Source organism: Ursus maritimus, assembly GCF_017311325.1.
Source record: "Ursus maritimus isolate PB19 chromosome X unlocalized genomic scaffold, ASM1731132v1 scaffold_X1, whole genome shotgun sequence".
Taxonomy (NCBI): Eukaryota; Metazoa; Chordata; class Mammalia; order Carnivora; family Ursidae; genus Ursus; species Ursus maritimus.
The window spans coordinates 29813695-29836969 of NW_024423319.1; the positions used below are offsets into that span (position 1 = coordinate 29813695).

Below are 23275 nucleotides of genomic sequence, written 5' to 3' on the forward strand. Positions count from 1 at the left end.
AGTGAGATTTGGAAAGGCAGAGGCAAGGACACTGGGGCCAGGGGAACGGCTTGGAGGTGACGCTGGGGGCGAGGAGGTAGGGAGAAGCGGGAAGGCTGAGAGTGCTGAGAGCCTTGGAGGTTTCAACAGCGACAAGAGCAGACCATGAGGACAGAGTCTCCTCTTCTCAGATTCCTGAACTTTGCTGTTCCGACAACAAGGCTTGGCGTTTTAGTAATGTAATTGGGGGCCAGAGAAAACCCCAGTGCTAGAAGCTTCCACTCAGAGCCCAGTCCTGGAGTTTAGGGGCCAAATCCTCAAAGCTGCGCCTGGAGAAAGGCCATTTTACTCCTGAAACCCAGACTTGGGCTCTTCTTTGAGGAAGCCTGGGATTCAGGGCATTCCCATGCAGCTCTGCACGGGAGCCCTCACCCTTCTTTTAGTACTTTCCATCACGCTATTCCAGACAATTCTGCCAGGGCTGACTTCTCCATTAGGCACAACAGGCACAGTGCCTATGACCCATAGTACTTTCAGGGGTTTCATAAAAATATTATCATTTCTTTTCAAATCAGTAGAAAAGCGATGAGCTTTTAGGTCAAGGAGAAGATTTCACATATAAATAGATTTGCCTTGATACCAATGCAGTCATTAGATATAATTAAAATAAAGAAAATATCATTTTCAATATCTTTTAATGGAGAGAAGGGCCCACAAAAGCAAAAGCGGTTAGGTCCCAGGGAGGTCCTAACACAGCCCTGATCTGACCCACAAACCAAAATCAAAAGCGAGCCACCACAACTTACTGGGTCCCCACAACAGGCACAAATACTCCTTTTATTCCTACTGAATCAGCATGGAAAATGAAAACATCTCATGAGCTAGTCGGAAATGTTTTGTTTTCCAAAACAGCCGATTTAGAGCAGAATTGTATTACCAGAATCTTCTGTGGATCAATGACATTGGCTAATAGAACTGGTCGCCCTGTGACCAGGCAGTGGCATGAGTATGGTTGGATCTGGGGAAGGATGATCTGACATTAGTATTTCAATTCCAACTTGCTCTTGGAACACCCCCCACACCCCCGCCGGCGTAAGAGTCAGTCCGTCAATTTGCCGAGATTAGAACTCACGCTCTCAGTGCTGCCCCACGAACAGTCTCCGAACTGGTGTCTCAGGAGATAATTTCTGGGCAGGGGGCAGAAGCAGGGGTGGGAGAGGGAGGCTCGTGGCCCAATTTTTCTTTTTCAGGGCCAAGATTTTAAATGTAGGCCCGACATCAGACCCATCCCTTCCGATATTAGCTGAGGGCAGCCATGTTCTCCATGGTTTTCCTCCTAAAAAGGCCAGTGACACATGGGAGCCTGTGATATCCACAAGCCCACCACCCTCACACAGCAAGTGTTAGCGTTTCTGCGTGTCACCCTCTGAGAACACACCTATTTGTGTACTGTTCCAGGCAATTACAGCATGTGTGCTCTTCTGTATTCAACAGGAGCCATCTTAATAACAATAATGCCTTGTTTTTGTGAAGCGCATTTAGCTTTTCAATGTGCCTTTCCATCTATTATCTCATTGGAGGCCCACAGCAATCCTGTGAGATATGTAGGGCAGGCATTATTATCTCCATTTGACAAGGAGTATTCACTCTGAAGTGGTCTCCATGGTAACAGAGGCCTAGTGGCCAAGAAGCCTGCGGTAGATTTTGATGGCATCATGAGCCAAAATGGCTTCCTCCTTTTCCCTCCTCCTCCCAACCCTGATGTGTATTTTTTTTTAAACAGCTTTATTGAGATGTAGTTCACATCCTATATAATTCGCCCACTTAAAGTGTACAATTCAGCGGGTTTTAGTATCTTCACTGTTACGGGCAAACCATCACCACATCAATTTTAGAGGATTTTCATCATCCCCCAAAAGGAACCCCATATTCTGGGCTCTCACCTCCCTATGCCCCATTCCCCTCAGCTCTAGGCGACCACTAGGCTACTGTTTTTTCTCTACAGATTTCCCTATATCAATTAACCTTTCATACTCATAGAATCGTATAATATTATGGTCTTTTGCGATCTGACTTCTTTTCACGTAGTATGATTTTCTCGGGGCTCATCCATATGCTGTAGCATGTTTTTCATTTCCTTTTATGGCCTGATCATATTCCATCGTATGGATATACCACGTTTTCTTTGTGCATTCACCGGTGGACATTTAGGTTGTTGCCAACTTGTGGTTTTTATTAATAACGCTGCTGTAGGCATTCATGTACCGTGTGACCGTGTTCCTCTCTCTCGTCTCCTCTCATTTTCCTTGGGTATCTACTTGGGAGTGGAATTGCTGGCTCATATGATAACTATGTTTACCCTTTTGAGGACCTACCAGACAGTTTTCCAAAAGAGCCACACCATTTTGCAGTCCCGCCACAAGTGTATGTATGAGAGCTCCAATTTCTGCCCATCCTTGCCAACTCTTACTACCTGACTTCTTAATTCTAGCCATCCTGGTGAAAATGAGGTGGTACCTCGCTGTGGTTTTGATTTGCATTTCCTTGATCACTGGCCTCCGTCAGAGGCAATGGGGGGAAATCCAGTTATGTTTACTGGAAGTTTCCTCTAATGACCACCTACCTGTCTCTGACTCCAGGCCCTCGGTACTTCCTACAGTTAGTGGCCTACAGTAAAGCATTTGACTCAGGGATTTGGGGTAAGGCTGGATGAATCTCTAAGAAAACCTTTCTGCTTACACTGTGCCTAGCCTATGATATCTGCCAGTCTTCACTGACACCCAGAGAGTTTTGAGGAGGAAGGCTTTATTGATGTATGGTGATATCTGTTGGCCAGTTTAATGAAAGGCACTTTTGGACCCTAGCACCTCTTGGGTGGGCTAAAGCCAGCCTTTTCTTTTTCTTTTTTTTAATAAATAATGTATTTTTTAAAAGATTTTACTTTCAAGTAATCTCCACACCCAACATGGGGCTCGAACTCACAACCCCGACATCCAGAGTTACATGCTCTACCTGCTGAGCCAGTCAAGGCGCCCCTAAAACCAGCTTTTTCTTCTTTTTTTTTTAATAATATTTTTTATTATATTATGTTAGTCACCATACAGTACATCCCCGGTTTCCGATGTAAGGCTCGATGATTCATTAGTTGTGTATAACACCCAGTGCACCATGCAATACGTGCCCTCCTTACTACCCATCACCAGTCTATCCCATTCCCCCACCCCCTCCCCTCTGAGGCCCTCAGTTTGTTTCTCATAGTCCATAGTCTCTCATGTTTCATTCCCCCTTCTGATTACCCCCCCTTTCTTTATCCCGTTCTTCCCCTACCGATCATCCTAGTTCTTATGTTCCATAGATTAGAGAAATCATATGATAGTTGTCTTTCTCTGCTTGACTTATTTCACTTAGCATTATCTCCTCCAGTGCCGTCCATGTTGCAGCAAATGTTGAGAACTCGTTCTTTCTGATAGCTGAGTAATATTCCATTGTATATATGGACCACAACTTCTTAATCCAGTCATCTGTTGAAGGGCATCTCGGCTCCTTACACGATTTAGCTACTGTGGACAATGCTGCTATGAACATTGGGGTGCATATGGCCCTTCTCTTCACTACGTCTGTATCTTTGGGGTAAATACCCAGTAGTGCAATGGCTGGGTCATAGGGTAGCTCTATTCTTAACTTTTTAAGGGACTTCCACACTGTTTTCCAGAGTAAAGCCAGCCTTTTCTGTTCTTGGAGTCCTTCAGCACCCTCTCGCCCTGTCCTTTGGCTTGGGGGCGTGTGAGCTTCCTCTCAAGACCTACCCTTCTTACACACCCCTCTAAATATGTCTTGTTCCTTCTCTCTCGTCTCCTATTTCCTTCCCTTCCGCTCCCCCTAACACGGCCATTAGCCAGCCAGGAAAGTCGCTTTACCTTCGTGGGTCCCAGTTTCCTCCCCTTCAGCTGGATGGCACAGAAACCTCCCTGTCCGGCTTCGTCTGAGTGCCATATGAAAGGACGGGTGGGAACCGCCCCAAGGGAGCCTGGCACAGAGTAACCGCTCACCATGAAGCAATTTTCATTTCCATGTCTTCACTCTGGAATCAGTAGCCCTTCAGATTGAAAAGGCTGCCGAGCCCGAGCTGAGTGACTTCTTCCTACCTCCCGACTGGGGTCTCAATGCAGATGAGCTGCCAGAGGCAGCCGTGGGCAACCATCACGTGTGAACGTGTCTGTCTTCACTTAGGGCAGTGGGTGGCTGACCGCTTTTGGCAGAACCGGGAGGTCAGGAGGGCTGTGGCCAGCACATCAAGCCTCCCCTTCCCCAGGATAATAAGGGCCGCTGCTGTCCCCCAGACACGGAAGATAAACCCTGCTGTGTACCAGCTCAAGAACCCTCATTCCTTTCCAGCCCGACTCCTGCCCGAGCCAACATTGCACAGACAGGAAGTTCACGCAGAAGCAGCTGAGGGAAAGTCCTAGGTCCTCGATGGGGCCGCAGGCTGGGGGCTGGAGGCCCTGGGGTGTCAGGAACAGGGCTGGCAAATCATGGGTGGGTAAAGCAGGCACCGGGGTTACTGAAAATGGTGAGAAAAGTGGGGGCAGGAGGGAGGGGGCTTTGGCCAAACCCTGCGGGTTGCTTTGCATAAACTGCTTGTCCCATCCTAGCCCGCGTTTGGCCAAAGCCCCCTGCCCCTTAGGGGATGTTTATCATCACCCCAAAAGTGAACAGCACCCCCTGCCTGCAAGTCCCTGGGCAGTGCTGGATTGTGTCTGTTCTACCCCAACCCCCAGGCCTGAGAGCTCCCTCGCCAGGAAGCGGGCCAAGCCAGGAGGGTAAGTCAACTGTCCTTGAGCCCCATGTTAGTCTTTTGGGCTTTCGCAGTATTTTTGGAGGTCACGGTCTTTATCTAATCTGTGTAGTTGAGTGAAAATGGCTCATAGTTCAGCTGAGTTAAAACCTACAGCAGTCCCAGTAGCTGCTCATCCCCCTGGGGCTTGCTTCCTGAGCTCTTCCTTCTGGAAAAGCCGTGGCAATGACAGCAGGGAGCACATGTCCGCCAGCCCGAGTCCTGTCCTCAGGTGATAATGAGATCTCATGTCGGAGCTGGGCTCCCTCCTTTTGGGAGTACGATGTTGCAAGAGTCCTGCATCTTGTTCCCCAGGGACTCTTGGGAAGAAGATGAAGACTAGAAATACAAGAAAATCAGAGAGGACATTTCAAGGAACCGAATTCTCAATTAATTCCCCAATTTCTCATTAACCAAGTGCCCCAGTGGAAAGCAGTTATGAGAACATTTGTATCTAACCCTCAGGTTCTCGGGCTTCATTGATGGGCCGCTTTCAGAAACTAACCCAACGAACTGCCTGCTCATGTGCGCGTGCGTGTATGTGTGTGTGTGTGTGTGCGCGCGTGCGCGCGTGTGCGCACATGCACGTTTTCAAATTTTTTATTACCAGTCAGAGCACTTGCTGCTTTGTTTTCCAAAACAGACTCTTTGGTTTGCTGTTTCCCTTTTCAGGATCTGAAACCACTCTATGCTAACCGGTGCCACTATGTCCCCAAGACGTCCCAGAAGGAAGCTGAGGAGGTGAGCCGGAATGAGGCTGCATGCCTTACCTTTTGGGAAAGTCTTCTGTTCTGCCTGAAACCCCCTTTCTTTTCCTCCTTTTCACGGGCCTAAGGCTTGCCACTAGGTGTCTGTAGTTGATTTGTTCAGCCGGTCAGCGCACACGTGCTAATGAGGCCATGGTCATAGGTTGGAGCCTCATGAGACCTAATCAGATTTACTTTGCTCTGCGGCCACAGGCTGCCCCTGTGACCCCAGCAGGCAGCCTCTCAGTGTGTGGCTTCGATCCCAAGAGGGACAGATGAGTGCAGAGGCCACAGGGCAGGCCCCTCCCCCAGCTCTGCAGATGATGGTTTTGTTGCGTAGATTTGGTGCCCAGCTGGAAGAAAAGCAAGAGCCCCACCAGAGCCCTGGGTCTGGACGAGGGAGGCAGAGCCTGAGTCCCACATGCAAGACAAGTCAGGAAGCCAAATGAGGGTCACTGAGAAGCCTGGGTCACTTTGCACGGCAACTTCTCTCTCTTGCCCCACACAGCAATCCTTGCGTTCTATGCGGCCTCACGCAGGACCACAGGCAGTGGGCAGTGAGGTGAAGTTCGGCTCCGGGGCATTTTCAGAAAGTGACCCAACCCCCTGCCTGCTCGGCGCTCACACAATAATCACCCCCAGCCCAGAGAGCCCTTGAATACGAAACTATTTGATGTAAAATACAATGAATGGTGCCCTTGGAGTTCGGGGAAGCGATGGCCCTGCTCCCAAGGCACCAGGGCCAATACTTCCATTATGGCTCTGCCTTTCACCTGCCCCCCTACGTTCCCCCTCAATCACAAATTTACCGTTTTTCTAACTATCCTTGGGTTCGAAGGGACGAGGAGAAATGTGCGTGTGACGACAGCTTATCAGAAAGGCAGTGAGCATTTGCATGAAGGACCCGATATAAAAAAAAGTGCCCGTTTACTACGAATATTCTCTATAACACAGTAAAACACATTCACAAGCACTTCATTGCATCCGTATGGGGAAGGGAGTCTGGAAAAGTTCTTGGAAGACAGTAAATGGAAAAATCTATGTTTTAAATTTTTTGCAAACTCGAGATGTGTGAAAACACCATTGCTCTTCTCTTGCTTTCGTGGTGATCGCTTTCTTGCATTAACTTGGTGACTGTGAAAATATTAATAATGACTTCCATAGGTTCACTCGTAACCCTGGTCCCCCTAACCCTATTTTTCCTATATAAGGTCATAAGTTCCTCAACCAAAAATTCTCCTTCCGCGAGGGTTATGAGGAACCTTACCCAGGCAGCTCGAGAGGTACTATCGTACTTCAGAGTGCATGTGATGGCCCTCTGTCTTCCTCCCGCTCTGCTCCCCCTTCCCCCCCCCCCGCCCCCTGGCTCCCCTTCCCCACCTGTCCTCATTTCCTGCTGTCATTTGTTCTTCCGTCTGTCCTTCCATCCGTCCTTCCTTCCTCTGCATCTCTGCCCTTCAGGGATGGGGCGCTGAGGTCTGTGGCCGGGGCTGGATGCACCCCGGCTCCTCGGTGGCTTGTCTCAGGCACGAGTTCAGCCAGCCCAGGGCCCGGCCCCATCCCTCTCCAGCGTGGGGGTGTTCATCTGACAGCCATCCATACGTCCTTAACGTCCTTAACGTCTCCATCAGTCACTAACTCACATTTCCAGTCCCAGAGGGTCCTGCCCCCGTCCGTTGCCAGCCCACCTGCTCACTGTTGTGTGTGCCCTCAGGTGAACTGCCCTCACCTCAGCCGAGGATTCTGCACACCTCGCATCCGGGGAAACACCTGCTTCTGCTGCGACCTCTACAACTGTGGCAAGTACGTGCTGAGCGCCCAGGCTGGGGGGAAGAACGCTCTGACCCCAGGGGGGACCAGAAGGGGCGGGGGCGGGAAGACAGAGCACAAGGCACAAGGACGGATCAGAGAAATGGAAGGTGTTGGTCTGTCAACAGATTTCAGCTACTAAGTGTTACTTGCCTTCTCTGTGCTACAAAGCCGTGCCGAATTGGAGTGTGTGATCTCATTTAGTCCTCACCTCTGATGTACGTAGGGTGATTATCTCCATTTTACAGATGTTGAGAGGAGGCTCAGAGGAAGCAGACACCTGGCCCAACGTCACACAGAACTTGAAATGGTAGAGACAGGGTCAAACCCAGGTCTGTCTTAAGTCCAAGTTCAGCAACACTCAACAAATAGTTATTGAGCACTTTCTCTGGGCCTCCCCTGTTCTAGATGCTGCTGATTGAGCAGCAAACAATAAAAGTCCTTGCCCTGATAAAGCTTATATTTCGTTAGGGAAGACAGTTGATAGCGCATGAATATATAATATGCCAAGTGTTGATCAGAGGTCTGAGAAAAAAATGAGGCAGGGGTGGCAGGCAGATAGTGACAAGGTGAGGAGCACGTGTACTGTGTGAGACAGAGTGGTCACGGAAGGTCTCTTTGAGGAGGGGACATTTGTGCAGAGACCTGAATGAAGCCAGAGGGCAACCCAAGTGGATACCTGGGGAAAGAGTGTTTCAAGCAGCGGGAACAGCAAGTGCAAAGGCCCTGAGGCAGGAGCAGACTTGGTGCTAGTCCTGTCACAACCACTCTGGCTCTCTGCCCTCTGATTGCAAAAACATCACTTACTCTTTCTTTCAAAACATATTTAGGTGGTAGGAATACAGAGTCTACCGCTGAGGAGCTCACAGTCTAGTAGGGAAGAGAGACGTGTGACGACAGAGTGTGATAAGTAGAGTGGGGATCAGTGGGCATACTTGCGACCCTGGCAACCCAAATGACTGATGTCAGAGTTACTGGGGGACAGTGTCAAGGAGGAGGTGATGTGGGAGCTGAAATTTGAAGGGTCACTAGGGAGTTAGGAAACAAACCAAAAGAGGGTAGAGGTGGGGAGGGTATTCCCAGCAGTTGTGGGGCAGGGGCAGTTCGACAGGGGGTAGAAGGTGAGGGCCGAGCTATCATCAGAGGCCCGATCATGGCAGGTTCACTGGCCACAGGAATAACTTTGGACTTGACCCTGTAAGCAACTTGGACTCGACCCCAGACCCCGTAAGCCGTTGAACGCTATAGCGTGGAAGATGAGGCGCCAAGGGCCTGGAGAGGGAGAGAGGAAGGGAGGAGTTGGCAGAGGGGGCCTGGATGGAGCTAAATCCAGAGAGGTCAGATGGATGCAGCCCCCTCCTCGCTCCCACCCCTCCTCTTGGTACTGGGGGCCGTCTCTCTGGTTTGAGGATCAAGACCCGCCAGACTGGAGGCAGGGAGGAGACGTGGGGGGAACTCACACCAGCCTCCTTCCCTAGCACTAGCGTCATTTCGTTAAAAGGTTTGGCGGGCGGAGGAAGAGAAACTTAAAGACTCAAGTGAGGTTTGGGGATTATCTGGGAGGTTCAATTATTCATGTCGTAATAAGAACTAACACTTGTACAGGACTCCCCTCCTTCACAGCGGTGACGGAGAGCTGGCTATAATTGTACTTCCTGAGCTCATCCTTCCGAAAATGAGCAAAGGAATGTAAAATCGGTCCTAGGGGAACTGGGCTTATTTTGCTATCTTTCCTTTTACCTCCCCTTCCCTCCCCTTCCCTGCTGCTGTCCTTCTCTCTCCTCCCCCCCCCACCCGGCTCGCTGCTTTCCCCCTCCCCTGGTCTGCTCCCCCTCTTTTCCCACTTCCTGGCCTCCCAGGGGGTGGGGTCTGGGAGCTGGCCAGCACTGCCGGACTGAGATGGAAAAGAGGGCCCTCGCGAAGTGATTCCTTGCAGACACACCTTTCTCTCTGCAATTAGGTGTGTTGCTGGAAAAGGTTTGAATAAACTAAATCCTACTTTAAATTCCATTTAGCTGAGTCCTTCGGTGAATTGTTCCGAAAGTGGAGACTCGAGGGGCGCTTGGGTAGCGCAGTCGTTAAGCGTCTGCCTTCGGCTCAGGGCGTGATCCCGGAGTTCTGGGATCGAGCTCCACATCGGGCTCCTCCGCTGGGAGCCTGCCTCTTCCTCTCCCACTCCCCCTGCTCGCGTTCCCTCTCTCGCTGGCTGTCTCTCTGTCAAATAAATAAAATCTTAAAAAAAAAAAAAAAAGGAAAGAAAGTGGAGACTCGAGCCCAGTGCATCTTCCTGTCAATCTGAACTTGATAATAACTGACTTTCTTACTTTCCTAAAGCAAGTTATGCCAGTATGGTCTTCAAGGCTCTAAAGGAATTTTGTGAGGAGTGGTGCTAAACTCTGGGCTCTCTAGAGGCAAGGAACATGACTTCATCTTGTCTATATCCCCAGGCCCCGGCACAGGATCAGGCATGAGTAAAGACCTAATGAAACAGGGGTGACATTTGTTGAAAAGTACCAAAAAGAAGAATACCCTTTTCACCAGGAGGATAAAATATTGGACTAGGCAACTAAGAGGGGTCATGGGGACCTTGTCCCTAAAGATCTTCAAGCTGGGAAATGGTTTTCACCTGCCTGATGCCCAGAGCATCAGTCAAGGCCCTGTCTGCAGTGCTAAGTTTCCAAAGGCAAAGCCACTAGGAAAAGACTTCCTGAACTTTCCATCAGGAAACAGTCCCAGTTGGGGTCAGAAACCAAGGCCACGAGACTTTAAGAGGCAATGATCTTACAATAGAAGGAAAAGTTTCTCCTTGACCTGAGGCTTTTTCCAGCCAGTGCCAAAGAGACCTGAACTCCAGGCCTAAATATAGCTAGCAGCAAGCATTCTTACAGACGCGGGGACTTTAATTTTGCCGAGCGTGTATTTGTTTTCCTCACACACGAAACCTATTTTTAATCAATTGCCAGCTCCTCCAGTCCATTTCCTGGAAAGGAGGCCAAGAAAAAAAAGTGGGAACAAAAACATCAGGCAGTCATTTGTACAGCGCTATGGAAACAGAGTTTCTACTGTCCCCTCAAACCCACAGACCTTCTTTGACGTCAAGGCTGTGAGGTTTTAATACCAAACATAGATTATTCCATTTAGCCTTGTGCCAGAAGGTGGCTTTCTCTAGGACACGGCTCCTCAGCCACTGCTTCTCAGAGTACTTCACCAGGCTTCGGAGAGGTCAAGTCAGTATCGCTGGTTTCCAGGGTGTCACCTGAAGGAAATGGGAGGCTATGGGGTGGCTGGTGAACCGCTTCAGCTGGTAATAGAACGAAAGCACATAGCTTACTTTCATTCGTTCCTCCCTTCAACAAACTTTTATGGAGCTCCTGAAGTACGTGCCAGGGACTGTTCGAGAAGAATAGGTAGGGAGAAAGCATAATTTTACCCTTACGGAGTTCAGTCTACCAGGGGGGTTTGTGGGGAGGGCAGCTGAGACCCACACACAGATTCCCATGGTTCCAGGCCCCTGTGGAAGAGCAGAAGGATGCCCTGCTGCGTTATCCAAGTTCTGTTGCCTCCTCCCTTGTTAAACGGCGAGTGAAACACAGAGAGGTTATCTGTTTCTCTGGGCACACCCAGCAAGGTGAGAGCAAGAGGGTGAAAGCCCGTATTGGGTAATCAAGTTCATGATCAATGCCACACTCAGTCTTTGAACTCAGTTACTCATTCACCGGTTATTTATTGATGACTTACAATGTTTCTACCACTGTGCTGGGCAGTGAGGGAGACACAGCAGAAGTGTAAGAGGTTCCAATTTAGAAGGAGACGTTACGTCCACCTTGGCTGTAGCCTCAGCGCCCAGCACAGTCCTCAGCCCTGAGTGGGCTCTCAATAAACATCGGATTAAATGGCTAACTGAATCATTGACATTTGCAAAGTGCCAAGCTAAGAGGAATAGACTGAGGCTGTGGGAGTCCGGAGTGGGGGGGGAGAAGCCAATGAATGGGGCACTGGAGTCCTTGAAGAAGACACTAGAGAGATGGTATGGAAGCTTCGAGCAGTGGGAAAGGTTAGGACAGGCAGAGAACAAAAGGCAGTCCCTTCTATGCAGGGAGAGAAATCTGAGCTTAGGTTTGGAATAAGTAGCCAGCACGGCCAGGCTGGGGCTCCTGGGGGCTCCAGGCTAGCTGGAGTGTGGACTCCATTTTGAAGTCGGATTATGGCAGGCTGAGGAATTTGGACCCTTTGCCTGGAAGGTGATGAATGGGGAGCCATGGGAGGATTTTGATTAAATGAATGATTTAGTTTTAAAAACTTTTGAGGACGCTTAATCGGGCAGTGGTAGGGTCTGGTAGGAGGGCTTGCGGTCCTGGAGACCCAACCAAGTGGAATCATGAATCTCACACAGAAACAAACCGCATTCATTTGCTAAACCCTGAACTAGATCTAAGTATGAATGTTCTTTTGCTTCATGCGTAAGTCAAAAATACTTCGGTGGCTGCTGAACCCGCTCAAACTAGAACAGACATAATACATAAGATTATTGAATATTTTTAAACAAACCAGTAACCTATCACGGTGGTGTGGTCTGCACCTTTCAAGAGTCAGTGACTTTAAGAAGAAGATTCTAAGGTTCGCGTTGCCAGAGGCTGGCTCTTATCGTGTGCTGGACTGGAGCTCTCGCGGGCATTCTCTCATTAAAGCCCCCGGGCTTGGAGAAGTTAAGGAAGTTGCGCAGGGCCAGACAGTCTTCTGTGCTGTACCGCCCGTCTGAGGGTGCTCCCGCCCGCCCTCTGCGTGTTGGGACGTAAACAAAGATAATTTGGGGGAAGTCAGAAGCTGACTCTCCAGCCTCTCCTGCGTCCCAACAACCCCACACTCACCCTTACCCACGGGCCTGCCTTTCGGCAGTCCTGTCTGGACCCCTTCGTGGCAGTAAGCTATCTTTCTTTTCACTGCATCAATCTCTTTATTAATAAATGATACTCTCGAGAGCAATGCCTTAAAATCCCAATAAACAGGGGGTCTGTTCATATTTTATATCAGAAGCAAGAATTTTTTGAAAGGATGATGAGATAATGTCTTCTCTCTCGATCCCTCTTTACTGGATCATTTCTCCATCCAGTGTCTAATATCCTAGGTGCTATGGAGCCAATGTTATGGCTCACGGTTTTCTACTAGGTTTGGTGAGAAAATAAAAGATATGTGCAAGTAATATGAAAACATGTAGCAGGAAATAGAGATTAGATTTGTTTGGTTATAATTAATAATGGTAGAGTAACAATTTGACAGTGATTTATGCCCGTGGTGCTCGGTTTTGATTTCGAGAGGCAGCAAAATGTCATGGTTAAGTATAAACTCAAGGCCAGAGTGTCTGAGTTCAAATCTCACCTTGGCTACTTAATTAATTTCTGTCTCTGCCTTGATTTTCTCATCTGTATGTAACAGGGATAAAAATAGCCACTACTATATAGGGTTACTATAGAGATTAAGTGAGTTAGTGTTTGCTAACTGCCTAGAATAGTACCAGGTAATAGTACGATAGCACTTTTTGCTATTATAATTATATTATTTTTCCAAATCATAGATTTGATCAACATCTATGATGATAACTAGATATACATATTCTTATTTGATATTATCAAACAGAAAATATTCTACCTGCCATGAGTAATAATTACTTCGGAGTTCCGTGTTCACGGATGTATGCAGAGAGCCACTGGTCTTTAAGCTTTAGGCAATAAGCTTTCTGTGTATCCCTTCCTGCTTATGGGTGGTCTCCAGCTATGGCCCGAACATGCTGAAATCCAGTTCAAATTCTGATGAATGAAGACACCTTTAAAATTTCACTGTGAAAGTATTCTCTTTAAAACACTGGCTTCCAGGGCACCTGGCGGGCTCTGTCGGGTGGAGTGTGCGACTCTTGATCTCAGGGTCAAGAGTTTGAGCCCCACATTGGGGGCAGAGTTTCCTTTAAAAATAAAAAATAAACAAATAAAACAGTAGGTTTCAAACATCAGTGAGCTCGTTAACACAGATCCCTGAGCCTCACCCTAAGAGATTCTGCCAGATTCTGTGGGCCTGGGGCTGGGCCTGGGAATCTGCATGTTTAAGCATCTCTTTCTCAAAGAAATACGCACCCACACACAAATAACGCAGTGACACACACGGGCAGGCACACAGACACACAAACACAGATGGTTCTGATGCAGTCTGTCCCGTAACCACACTGATGGCAATTCCTCAGGAAAAAAAACAACAACAACACTGAAAACACGGATTTTAAAGAATCCTAAGATAAAATAAAATCATCTGTGAAGTTTGAAAGTCTTTTCTTGTGTGAACAAGCCCTCCCTGATTCGCTTTGGAGGTTAACCTTTAATTTTTTTTCCCTTTTTCACTTCCAGGGTTCTTATAAGAGGGGAGTCCCGTGTAATAACCATCCCGACACCAGGGCGTTTGGTGGTGACTTTCATTTTAAGAACCACAGTGTTGGAGATTGATTAGCGATCCAGTGGCCAAGTTGTAAACTAGTTCGCAACACCCTAGAAGACAGGAACTTTCACTGAGTCAGCTCAACAAGTGTGTATGTAGCACCAGCTAGGTGTCAGGGACAGCATGAACAAAACGAACCGAGTCCCTGCCGTAGAGCTTACATTCGGGTGGGCGAGACAGACAGTCACGCGTGAGTGCGAGAGAGCCGTTCAAGGAGGGTAATGCACCAGGCAGCTCGGGCCGCCATGCTAAAATACCCTAGACTGGGTGGCCTCAACAAGAGACACTCATCACCCAGAGTTCCGGAGGCTGGAAGTCTGAGATCAGGTGCCAGCATGGCGGGGATCAGGGGAAAGCTCTCTTCCTGGCTTGCAGACACCCACCTTCTCCCTGTGTCCTCACCTGGCCTTTCCTCGGTACGTGCAGATGGAGATCTCTCTCTCTCTCTCTCTCTCTCTCTCTCTCTCTCTCTCTCTCTCGTCTTTTTATAAAGCCATCAATCCTATAGGATTAGGGCTCCCCCCTTCTGACCTCATTTAACCTCAATTACTTCCTAAAAGCCCTGTTTGTGTTGGAATGCAATCCCATCGGGAGTTAGGGCTTCAATTTACGAATGTTGGAGGGGGACACAATTCCGTCCATGGCAAGTAACGTGGGAGACAGTGACCGGGTGGGGAGGGGTGGGGGTGCCTTTGGACTGAGTGGCCAGGGAAGGCCTCTCCGAGGAGGTGAGGTTTTGGGCAGCAGCTTGGCTTCAGTTCTTTTCTGGGACCTTGTTTTTGTGTTTGTCGCTGTTTTGCTTTGAAAGAGGAAACGGTGAAATCTTTGAAGCCTGAAGTCAGATCGCAGCTTTACCACTCACGACTTGGCCAAGTTCCTAACCTCTCTGCGCTTCAGTTTCTTCATCTGGAAAATGGGAATGGTGGTAGTACCTACCTCATAGAGTAGCGTAAGGACTTGCAGTGCCGTCTACTAGAACTTCCTGCAGTGATGGGAATGCAGTGTGCTCCGGCCAGGGCAGTAGCCAGCCACGAGCGTGGCTCTTAGAAGTGTGGCTATTGAGCACTTGAAATGTGGTTGGTGAGCCCGAAGAACTGAATTTTTTGTTTTACTTTATTTTATTTAATTTTTTTAAAAGATTTTATTTATTTGAGAGAGAGAGAGAGAGCACAAGCAGGGGGAGCAGCAGAGGGAGAGGGAGAAGCAGGCTCCTGGCTGAGCAGGAAGGCTGACGTGGGACTCGATCCCAGGACCCCAGGATCATGACCTGAGCCAAAGGCAGATGCTTTAACAACTGAGCCACCCAGGCGCCCCTGTTTTACTTCATAATAATTAATTTAAATTTAAGCATGACTAGTAGCTACCATATTCAACAGCACAGATTCAACGACGTCACGTGTGTAAAATGCTTTGCGCTGTGCCTGGCAGGGAGCGTCGATATACACTAATACTAAGCACCATAGCACTTTTTGCTGTTATAATTGTATTGTTTCTCAAAATCGTAGATTCAATCAGCATCTATGATGATAGATAGATAGGCGTACATATTCTGTTAGTGATGGTGACAAGTGTCTCTCTGGTAGGCAGGAGGTGGTCTTTTTAATTTGTTTTTTGGATGAACAGCAAACCACACTTTATCCTAGTGCCTCGCTCCCCCGGTGCCCTTGTGGCTATGCTGTCCCTCAGCATAGCTCCCCCGCTCACCTGTCTTTTCTCTGAGCTGCATGGTAGCCGAAGCCCTCGGGGACAGCCTGCTCCGTGGGGACTGACTGATGTGTGCTTCTCCCTGTCCAGCCGCGTGGAGATCACCGGTGGGTACTACGAATACATCGACGTCAGCAGCTGCCAGGACATCATTCATCTCTATCACCTGCTCTGGTCTGCCACCATCCTCAACATCGTCGGCCTGTTCCTGGGCATCATCACTGCCGCTGTCCTTGGAGGCTTTAAGGACATGGTAAGGAAGGAAGCACCTTCCCGTTCCAGAGGCCCCTGTCAGGGGCCAGGGTGGAGGCTAGGAGGTCGGAGGCAAGGGGCACCCTTGTTGGAAGGGTGGAGTCAGAAGCGATCGCTTTAAGAAGGTGGCCGCCGTCACACATCTCAAGGTGAAGGAGCCGGGCAATGCCGTTAGTGTGCAAAACTTGCTTGTTAACGTGGGTTGCCTGTGTTCTTGAGGCACATTCTGGGGGCGGGGGTGAGGAGACACGGTTGTCCACCTGGCTTCCTATTAAAAGAGAATCACCTGAGGTGCTTAAAAGAGCCCCGATGCCTGGACCCCTCCTCCAGAGATTCTAATTTAATCGGTGTAAAGTGAAGCCCGGGCATCCATATTCTTAAAAGTTCCCCAGGTGGTCCTGCTCCACAGCCAGGATTGAGAGGTGCTTTAGAGGTGTCCCACATGTGTTTAGGGAATTATTTTGTGCCTAAAAGGGGTTTTCCTTTGACCCCAGAAACGAGGCAGGTAGCCGCTAAGCCCCGGGCTGTTTCTGTCCCGTTTTGGGCTCCCTGAGGAACAGGAACCTGAAAGGCAGTTTGTAATTTGAACTTGGAGTGTCAAAAGGCTAAGCAATGGAAAGTGAAAGGGGGGGTAAGACAAGGGAAAAGAACACACTCCAGAGCAGGGCCTGGCTGACAGGAAGTTACTGAGCGTTCCTGCTGGTGACTCCAGGTCGAGAGAATTCCTTCCCTTCTCACGTCCAGTCTGTCTGCCTCTCTCTTTTTTCTCTTCCTCTCTCATACAAGCATTTCTTTCTCTTTTTTTACTTTCTTTTTTTCTTTTTAGAGAGTGCGCAAAAGTGGGGGTGGAGGGAGGAGGGAGAGGGAGAGAGAAAATCTCAGGCAGGCTCCACACCCAGCGCAGAGCCCGACACGGGGCTTGATCTCACAACCCTGAGATCACAACCTGAGCCGAAACCCAGAGTTGGGCGTTCAACCGACTGAGCCACCCAGGCGCCCCTTGTGCACACATTTCTCACTCCTGCGCCCCTCCCCGCAACAGGGCAAGCCGGAGCACTAAGGAGTGGGGGGCACATCAGCATAGGCGGGACCCCCGGAGGGAGGAGGTCCTGAGGGAGGTTTGGGGTGAGAGAGCTTCAGAAAAGCTGTTTCTGGGTTGAACAAAGAATGCCCTGTGTTCTTGGAGACTTTCCCCAGGGGGCAGGCGACGCTGTGTAGAATGTGAGCCCCTCCGGCTGCAAGAGAAGCTCTGGGGTTGGCGAGTTGAGGAGCTGAGACAGCAGGATGGGTGTTAAGGGTTCTCTGGAGTGTTACTAGTGCTTTCAGACCTGGGCGGCCGAACTACCCTGAGGCCCAAATGCAGTGGATGGTGGCCGCTCAGTGAGCTCCATGGGGTTCCTTCAAGGCGTCAGCTGACCATCGATGTACAGGTTTATTTCTGGAATCTTCACTTCACTGCGGCCTTTGATCTTTAGGGGGGAAGGGGGTTTGTTGAGGGTCTGTCCTGAGAGGCGGCAGTGATGGTCCTTTATACAAAGGGCTTTTGCACAATTACTTTCTTCACTCCCCACTGTTACTACCTGATGAGGTAAATATCACTGCCACCATTTAACAGATGAGGAAACAGGCCAGCAGAGGTCAAGTGACTTGCCCAGAACTAAACAGCAGAGCTGGGACTGGAGCCCAGCTTTGTCTGACGCCAGAGCCTTCGCTCTTTCTATGGCACCCCAGCTGCCCGGACCAACGTTTGGATAGCCCTTTCCGGTTCTACAAGTGTTTTAACACACATTACCTCCTTTGTTTAGCTGCTTTAATTTAGAACAGTTAAAAGCGAGTTGTTCCCAGCTGTCCAGAGCTTCCTTAGGAGGAAAGGAGGAGGAGGGCCAGGGAAATACAAACACTGGGCCTGGGAATTCGGTCAAGGACCAGTGGGGAAGACGAAAGACGAGAGCAAAGATCAGGGGCAAGGCATCCGATTCGTGAGGTGGCAGAGCGAGTGGGAATGGAAGGTGGGGGACCAAGAGGGAGCCCTTACTTTGATGGTTTTACTAAAATGAGATATGGTGTAGGCCATCCTGGAACATCAACCAGGTGAGCCTAAATACAATCCTTGGCCTGGGTCGAAACTAAGTTGGTGACCTGTGGTGTGCCTCCCCTGGGAGCAGAATGCCCTGGGGTCTGCAGGGAGGCCCACGGGGGGCTGGCTGGTGAAAGCCATTCCTAGGGAGTGAGGACAGGAGCCAAGGGCTGGGAGCTGGCAGCTGTCGACAGGATCAGCTAAGAGCCGCCACTTCCAGCATGTGGCCTCCTGAGAGGAACGAGGATGTCCTCATTCTCTGACCAGAGGAGGCTTGGGGCAAAGGATGTTTGAGAAATGTTTGATGAAGTGTCTGCTGACCCAAGATAGAAGAAGTTGAGATGGGTCTTTAGAAGGTGACTGTATCTTGCCGTTTTCTCCTCATCGGTGTCTCTGTTTGGAGGAAAGTGGGGAGGTATAAAAGTGGCACTCTTTCCAAAGTCCACAGTCATCGCCTCAGAATAGACTCGGTCTCGGCCAGGCAAGACTGCGTTCACCATTTCCTGGGCCGCCTCGTCCCCTGTTGTTTCCCTGGAGCTCAGAATGCGACTAATTGGTAATGGGGGGGGTATCATAACTTCAGAGCCCCAGAGTTTGGGTTTTTTAAAAAATATTTTATTTATTTATTTGAGAGAGAGAAAGTGAAAGAGAGCACGAGAGGGGGGAGGGGCAGAGGGAGACGGAGACACCCCGCCGAGTGGAAAGCCTGATATGGGGCTTGATCTTGGGGACCCCAGGATCATGACCTGAGCCGAAAGCAGACGCTTCACGGACTGAGCCACCCAGGCGCCCCCAGAGCCGCAGAGTGTCAACAGAAATACACATATCGCTGTATGTGCACACAAAGAGACACAGAGCCCACATGGGTTGTACGATCAGAGTTAGCCATGTGAGGCCTCAGCAGGCATTTACTTGGGGCCATCTCTTTGGCTCCTTCCCTGCCCAACCGTTTACCTCCCTGTGCTCCCCCCCTCCCCGGCCTCTCTTGCCCTGTCCTTTCTGTCTACACCTCTACCCTTGACACTCCTCTCTTCTGTGCCTCTCCTGTGCTCATTCCATCTTCCTCTTGTGTTGCTTTCTCTGTCATAGTCAACTTCCTTTCAAAGATGATCCCAGCCCCCCCCCCGGCCCCGCTGAACACACAAAAGTTTTTATAGATAGAGTTTACATTGCACGATTGTTTCTCCCTGGCGAGGCTTCGTTTATTTGCATAGAAGAACTGGTTTTATTTTGCGAGAGCTGGAGGCCGTGCTTTTAATTGACGGAAGGCCAAGGGAACGTGCTTTCTGGGACTTCCTCGGGGATGAAATGTCTTCTTAGCATTCTGGTGGAGAGGTAAGGGCATTTCTGAGCACTCTTTCTCTCTAAAGGGAGCCAGCCCTTGGAATGGTCGAGAATCTCAGCCCTCTCCCATGCGTGGGAGGAGTTGACAAACATTTCTCTGCTTGTCTGGGAGCTGCATTGTAAGGCCTGAGGTTTGTAGCTCTTCAAACCTCCCAGAGATGTAAACAGTAACCCACTCCAAGGAAGAGAGCGGCAGAACTGTGTTGAAACTTTGCTGTAAGGAAGATTCCTCTGCCAACACCCCCACCGTGGCTGCCTGTAGCCACTGCCAGAGCCCGCCCACACGTGTTCACCACTCGAGAGGAAGCTTCTGTTCTCCGTCAATGTGGAGTAGATACGAACCAAGAATCAAGACCCATTGATTTTGCGGACAGTTCTTGGTTATCCACACAAATGGCAGCAGTGTCAATGACACGGAAAACAGGAAAAACATTTACCCTGCACCTTGACCCATGTGGCACTCATAAGGTCCTGCTTGGGACAGCGCTGTCTGGGAGCTAATGAACAGTGGCGCCTCCCTTCAGCAGCGCTTCGGCCCTGTTGAGAGCAGGCCTCCGAATCCCGGACAAGATTAGCTTTGGTCCTTGGAGGGCTACGCACACCTGAGCCGTGTTATAAAGAGGGTACACTCTGCCTGGCCTTTCATGGTTTCTGGGCACAGTGGGGTTTTGCCCCTGGCCTGTAGGGCCGGTGAGAAATAAACGCCCTTCGTGTCCGCACGAGAGCGCCTTAACAGGGCTGGAATCCGCAAGAACCCCTATGACTTTTATAAGCCCTTTGTGATTCATCGCGTTTCTGTCACGGCAAGAGCAGTCCTGTGCAGCCTCGTCTCTATGACATTTCGTATTCGGGGTCTTATTCTTTTCTTTGCCTTTTTTTTTTTAAACCACATAAATAAGTGATTTCAACTTTTCTGTAGGTTTGCATTTTTCAAAATAATAAACTGGGGGACAATGACACAAGTAATACCTATTATATTAAAAAAATAGAAGGGCATCTGTGTGGCTCAGTCAGTTAAGGGTAGAACTCTTTTTTTTTTAAAGATTTTATTTATTTATGTGATAGAGAGACAGCCAGTGAGAGAGGGAACACAGCAGGGGAGAGGGAGAGGAAGAAGCAGGCTCCCAGTGGAGGAGCCCGATGTGGGACTCGATCCCGGAACGCCGGGATCACGCCCTGAGCCGAAGGCAGACGCTTAACGACTGCGCTACCCAGGCGCCCCAAGGGTTGAACTCTTGATCTCAGCTCAGGTCTGTATCTCAGGGTCATGAGTTCAAGCCCCGCGTTGGGCTCCACGCCCATTGTGGAGCCTGCTTAAAGAAAAAGTAAAAAAAAAAAGAAGAAGAAGAAGAAAGTGAAGGGTCCCCATTTACCTCCTGATGCTGCTCGCCTCCCCAGAGATAACCACAGTTGACAGTCTTCTGTTGTGAGTCTTTCCAGGTTAACTTCTTTTCCTTTACAAACGTACATACATATATAGTTGTTCGAGTCTTTGTTTTTACGTAAGCCAGGAACCATGCTATATAACACCGTGGGTTTTATTAAGACTTTTTTTTTTAGAGGAGTTTTAGGTTCACAACACAATTAAGAGGAAGATATAGAGATTTCCCATGTCCTCCCTGCTCCCACCGCACACACAGTCTCCCCGATTAACTACACCCCCAGCAGAGTGGTACATTTACTATCGAGGGTGAACCTACATGGACAAGTCATTATCACCCAAAGTCCATAGTTTACCTTAGGGCTCACTCTTGGTGCTGTAATTCTGCGGGTTTGGACAAATGTCTAATGACACGTATCCATCATTATACTATCACACAGAGTAGCTTCACTGCGCGAAAAACCCTCTAGGCCCTGCCTGTTCCTCCCTCCCCCCAACCACAACCCTTGGCAACCACCGATCTCTTTATTGTCTCCTTAGTTTTGCCGGTGGCTTTCTGTTCTTATTTGTACGTACCGATGTCCGCTGGACAACTTTCTCTGGCACTGAGCATAGGTCCACATCACTGTGGCCCGACAACTGCACGGTATTCCACAGTATGGGGGCGCCGGCTTATCGAACATTCTCCTGGTGATGAACGCTTATGTTGTTTCTCATTTGTGTTCTTCTACAGAACCCAACTCTGCCAGCACTGAACTGCTCTGTCGAAAATGCCCATCCGACGGTGTCTTACTATGCTCGCCCTCAAGTGGCCTCGTACAATACCTACTACCACAGCCCTCCCCACCTGCCGCCATATTCTGCGTATGACTTTCAGGTATGTTTTAGAGAAAAAGAACTCTCCGTGACTCTTGCTGCCGTTCGTGCTGCCTTGTTCTCTCCCTAATTACGCAACCACCTAGGATGTACAAGGCGGCCAGGCCCTCAGCCTGATGGCCTTCGGCAGCCTGCGGGTACCACTGACTAGCCTAGAGACTACAGCAAGGCAAGATGGGGGAGATGGGGAGGGTGGGAAAGACACAGGAAGCAGAGAGATGGAAGAGACGGGAGAGAAGGAGCAAGGATCCAGGTGTCCCAAACCGCCTTGACCGGCACCCAGGAGAGGACGTGCTCATTAGTACGTCAGCACAGACGCCTGTCCAACTGTGGCTTCGCCCATTCTTCTGCCACGAGAGAGGCCTAGTCCTGCTCTTTAGCACAAGAGGCTCTGGCCACACAAGGGATTGAATGAAATCTGTAATGAGGAACAAGTCCCTTGTTTTTCTCCAGACTTCTTTAACTACGACTATACAGAGAAAGGGGTTTCTTTTAATAACACCCCCCTCCTCTTTTTTGCCTTGTTATCACATGGGTCTGAAATAGAGTTACCAAATTTGCACTCTCCCCTTTTCCTTTTGAGCTGAGATGGAGCACAGAAAAATAGAGCCAAGAAAGGCGCTTAATTAAAAGGGCTTCATTGTGTGCAGAGCACTGGGCTAGGCACTTCAGGGAAACAAGCAAAATGGTCTTTTCAACATTTACAGTGGTCGTCAACCCTTGACCATAGAAGAGTGGGATTACACGGAAATCTGGTTAATTGAAAATTTGAGGACCAAAGGAAATACCTTTGAAAAGAGAGGAGCCCATAATGAATTTGCTTCTCCTAAGGGCCCCTGGATGCTCCAAGGGGACATAAAGACACGACTGTTTGGGGGTGCTTCCAATTAGCCAGCCAGTTTACAAACACAAAGCCCTTGGGCAACCTAATTTCAGCTTTAGATTAACAAAATAATTGAATGTGGAAAGCCTCATTTTGTTGAAGACCGTGTACTTTTGTTCGGTTTAGATGCGGTGCGTGGAGGTCTAGGCCTGTACATTGCAACAGTAATGTATAGTGTGTGATCACGGACTTGTTCACTCTCATAAAATGCAGAACCAGAACAAGGAGGTGTCCGTCAAAGCTTGGGAAAAAACAATGCTGGAACTTGTTCTAAAGCCTACAGTGTTTACAGGTAGACCACAGAGGGAACTCGGTACCTAAATAGCTCCTACAGACGGGGAGACACAGATTTGTTCAAAAAGGGCATAATTTCAGCAGTGACAGAGGCAAAAGGAGTCCTTTAAGAAACTGCAGGGATGGGGGTGCCCGGGGGGGGCTCAGTCGGCAAAGCGTCTGCCTTTGGCTCAGGTCAGGATCCTGGGGTCCTGGGGTTGGGCCCCCCCGCTCAGCAGGGAGGCTGCTTCTCCCTCTCCCTCTGTACCCCACTCATGCTCTCTCGCGCACGTGCTCTCTCTCTCTCCCTCAAATAAATAAACAAAATCTTTTAAAAAAGAGAAAGAAAGAGAATGCAGGGATGTTGAAAGTAACACAGGAATAAAAAGTCATAAAAAAGTCATCCTGGGGGGTGTCCGGCTGGCTCAGTCGGTGGAGCATGCAACTCTTGATCTCGGGGTCTGAGTTCAAGCCCCACGTTGGGCATAGAGCTTACTTTAAAAAAAAAAGTCATCCTGGGATAGAGGAGTCACAGACACATAGGTCCAGCCCGAGAGGCTGCCTCCGTTTATTTTTTATTGAAGCAAATTATGTTGATTGTATTGATTTTAGGAATTTTCACTTTATAATGAACCCC

General features: G+C 49.3%; 1 protein-coding gene across 1 annotated transcript in view; it reads left to right on the top strand.

Moving 5' to 3' along the window:
- TMEM255A (transmembrane protein 255A) overlaps positions 1-23275 on the top strand; it is a 54966-nt gene that overhangs the window by 23904 nt on the left and 7787 nt on the right. Inside the window, exons 5-8 of the mRNA XM_040628475.1 lie at positions 5486-5554; positions 7274-7362; positions 15643-15805; positions 21340-21483. Of these exons, the coding sequence (XP_040484409.1) occupies positions 5486-5554; positions 7274-7362; positions 15643-15805; positions 21340-21483 (465 nt within the window). The remainder of the gene's footprint in view (positions 1-5485; positions 5555-7273; positions 7363-15642; positions 15806-21339; positions 21484-23275) is intronic.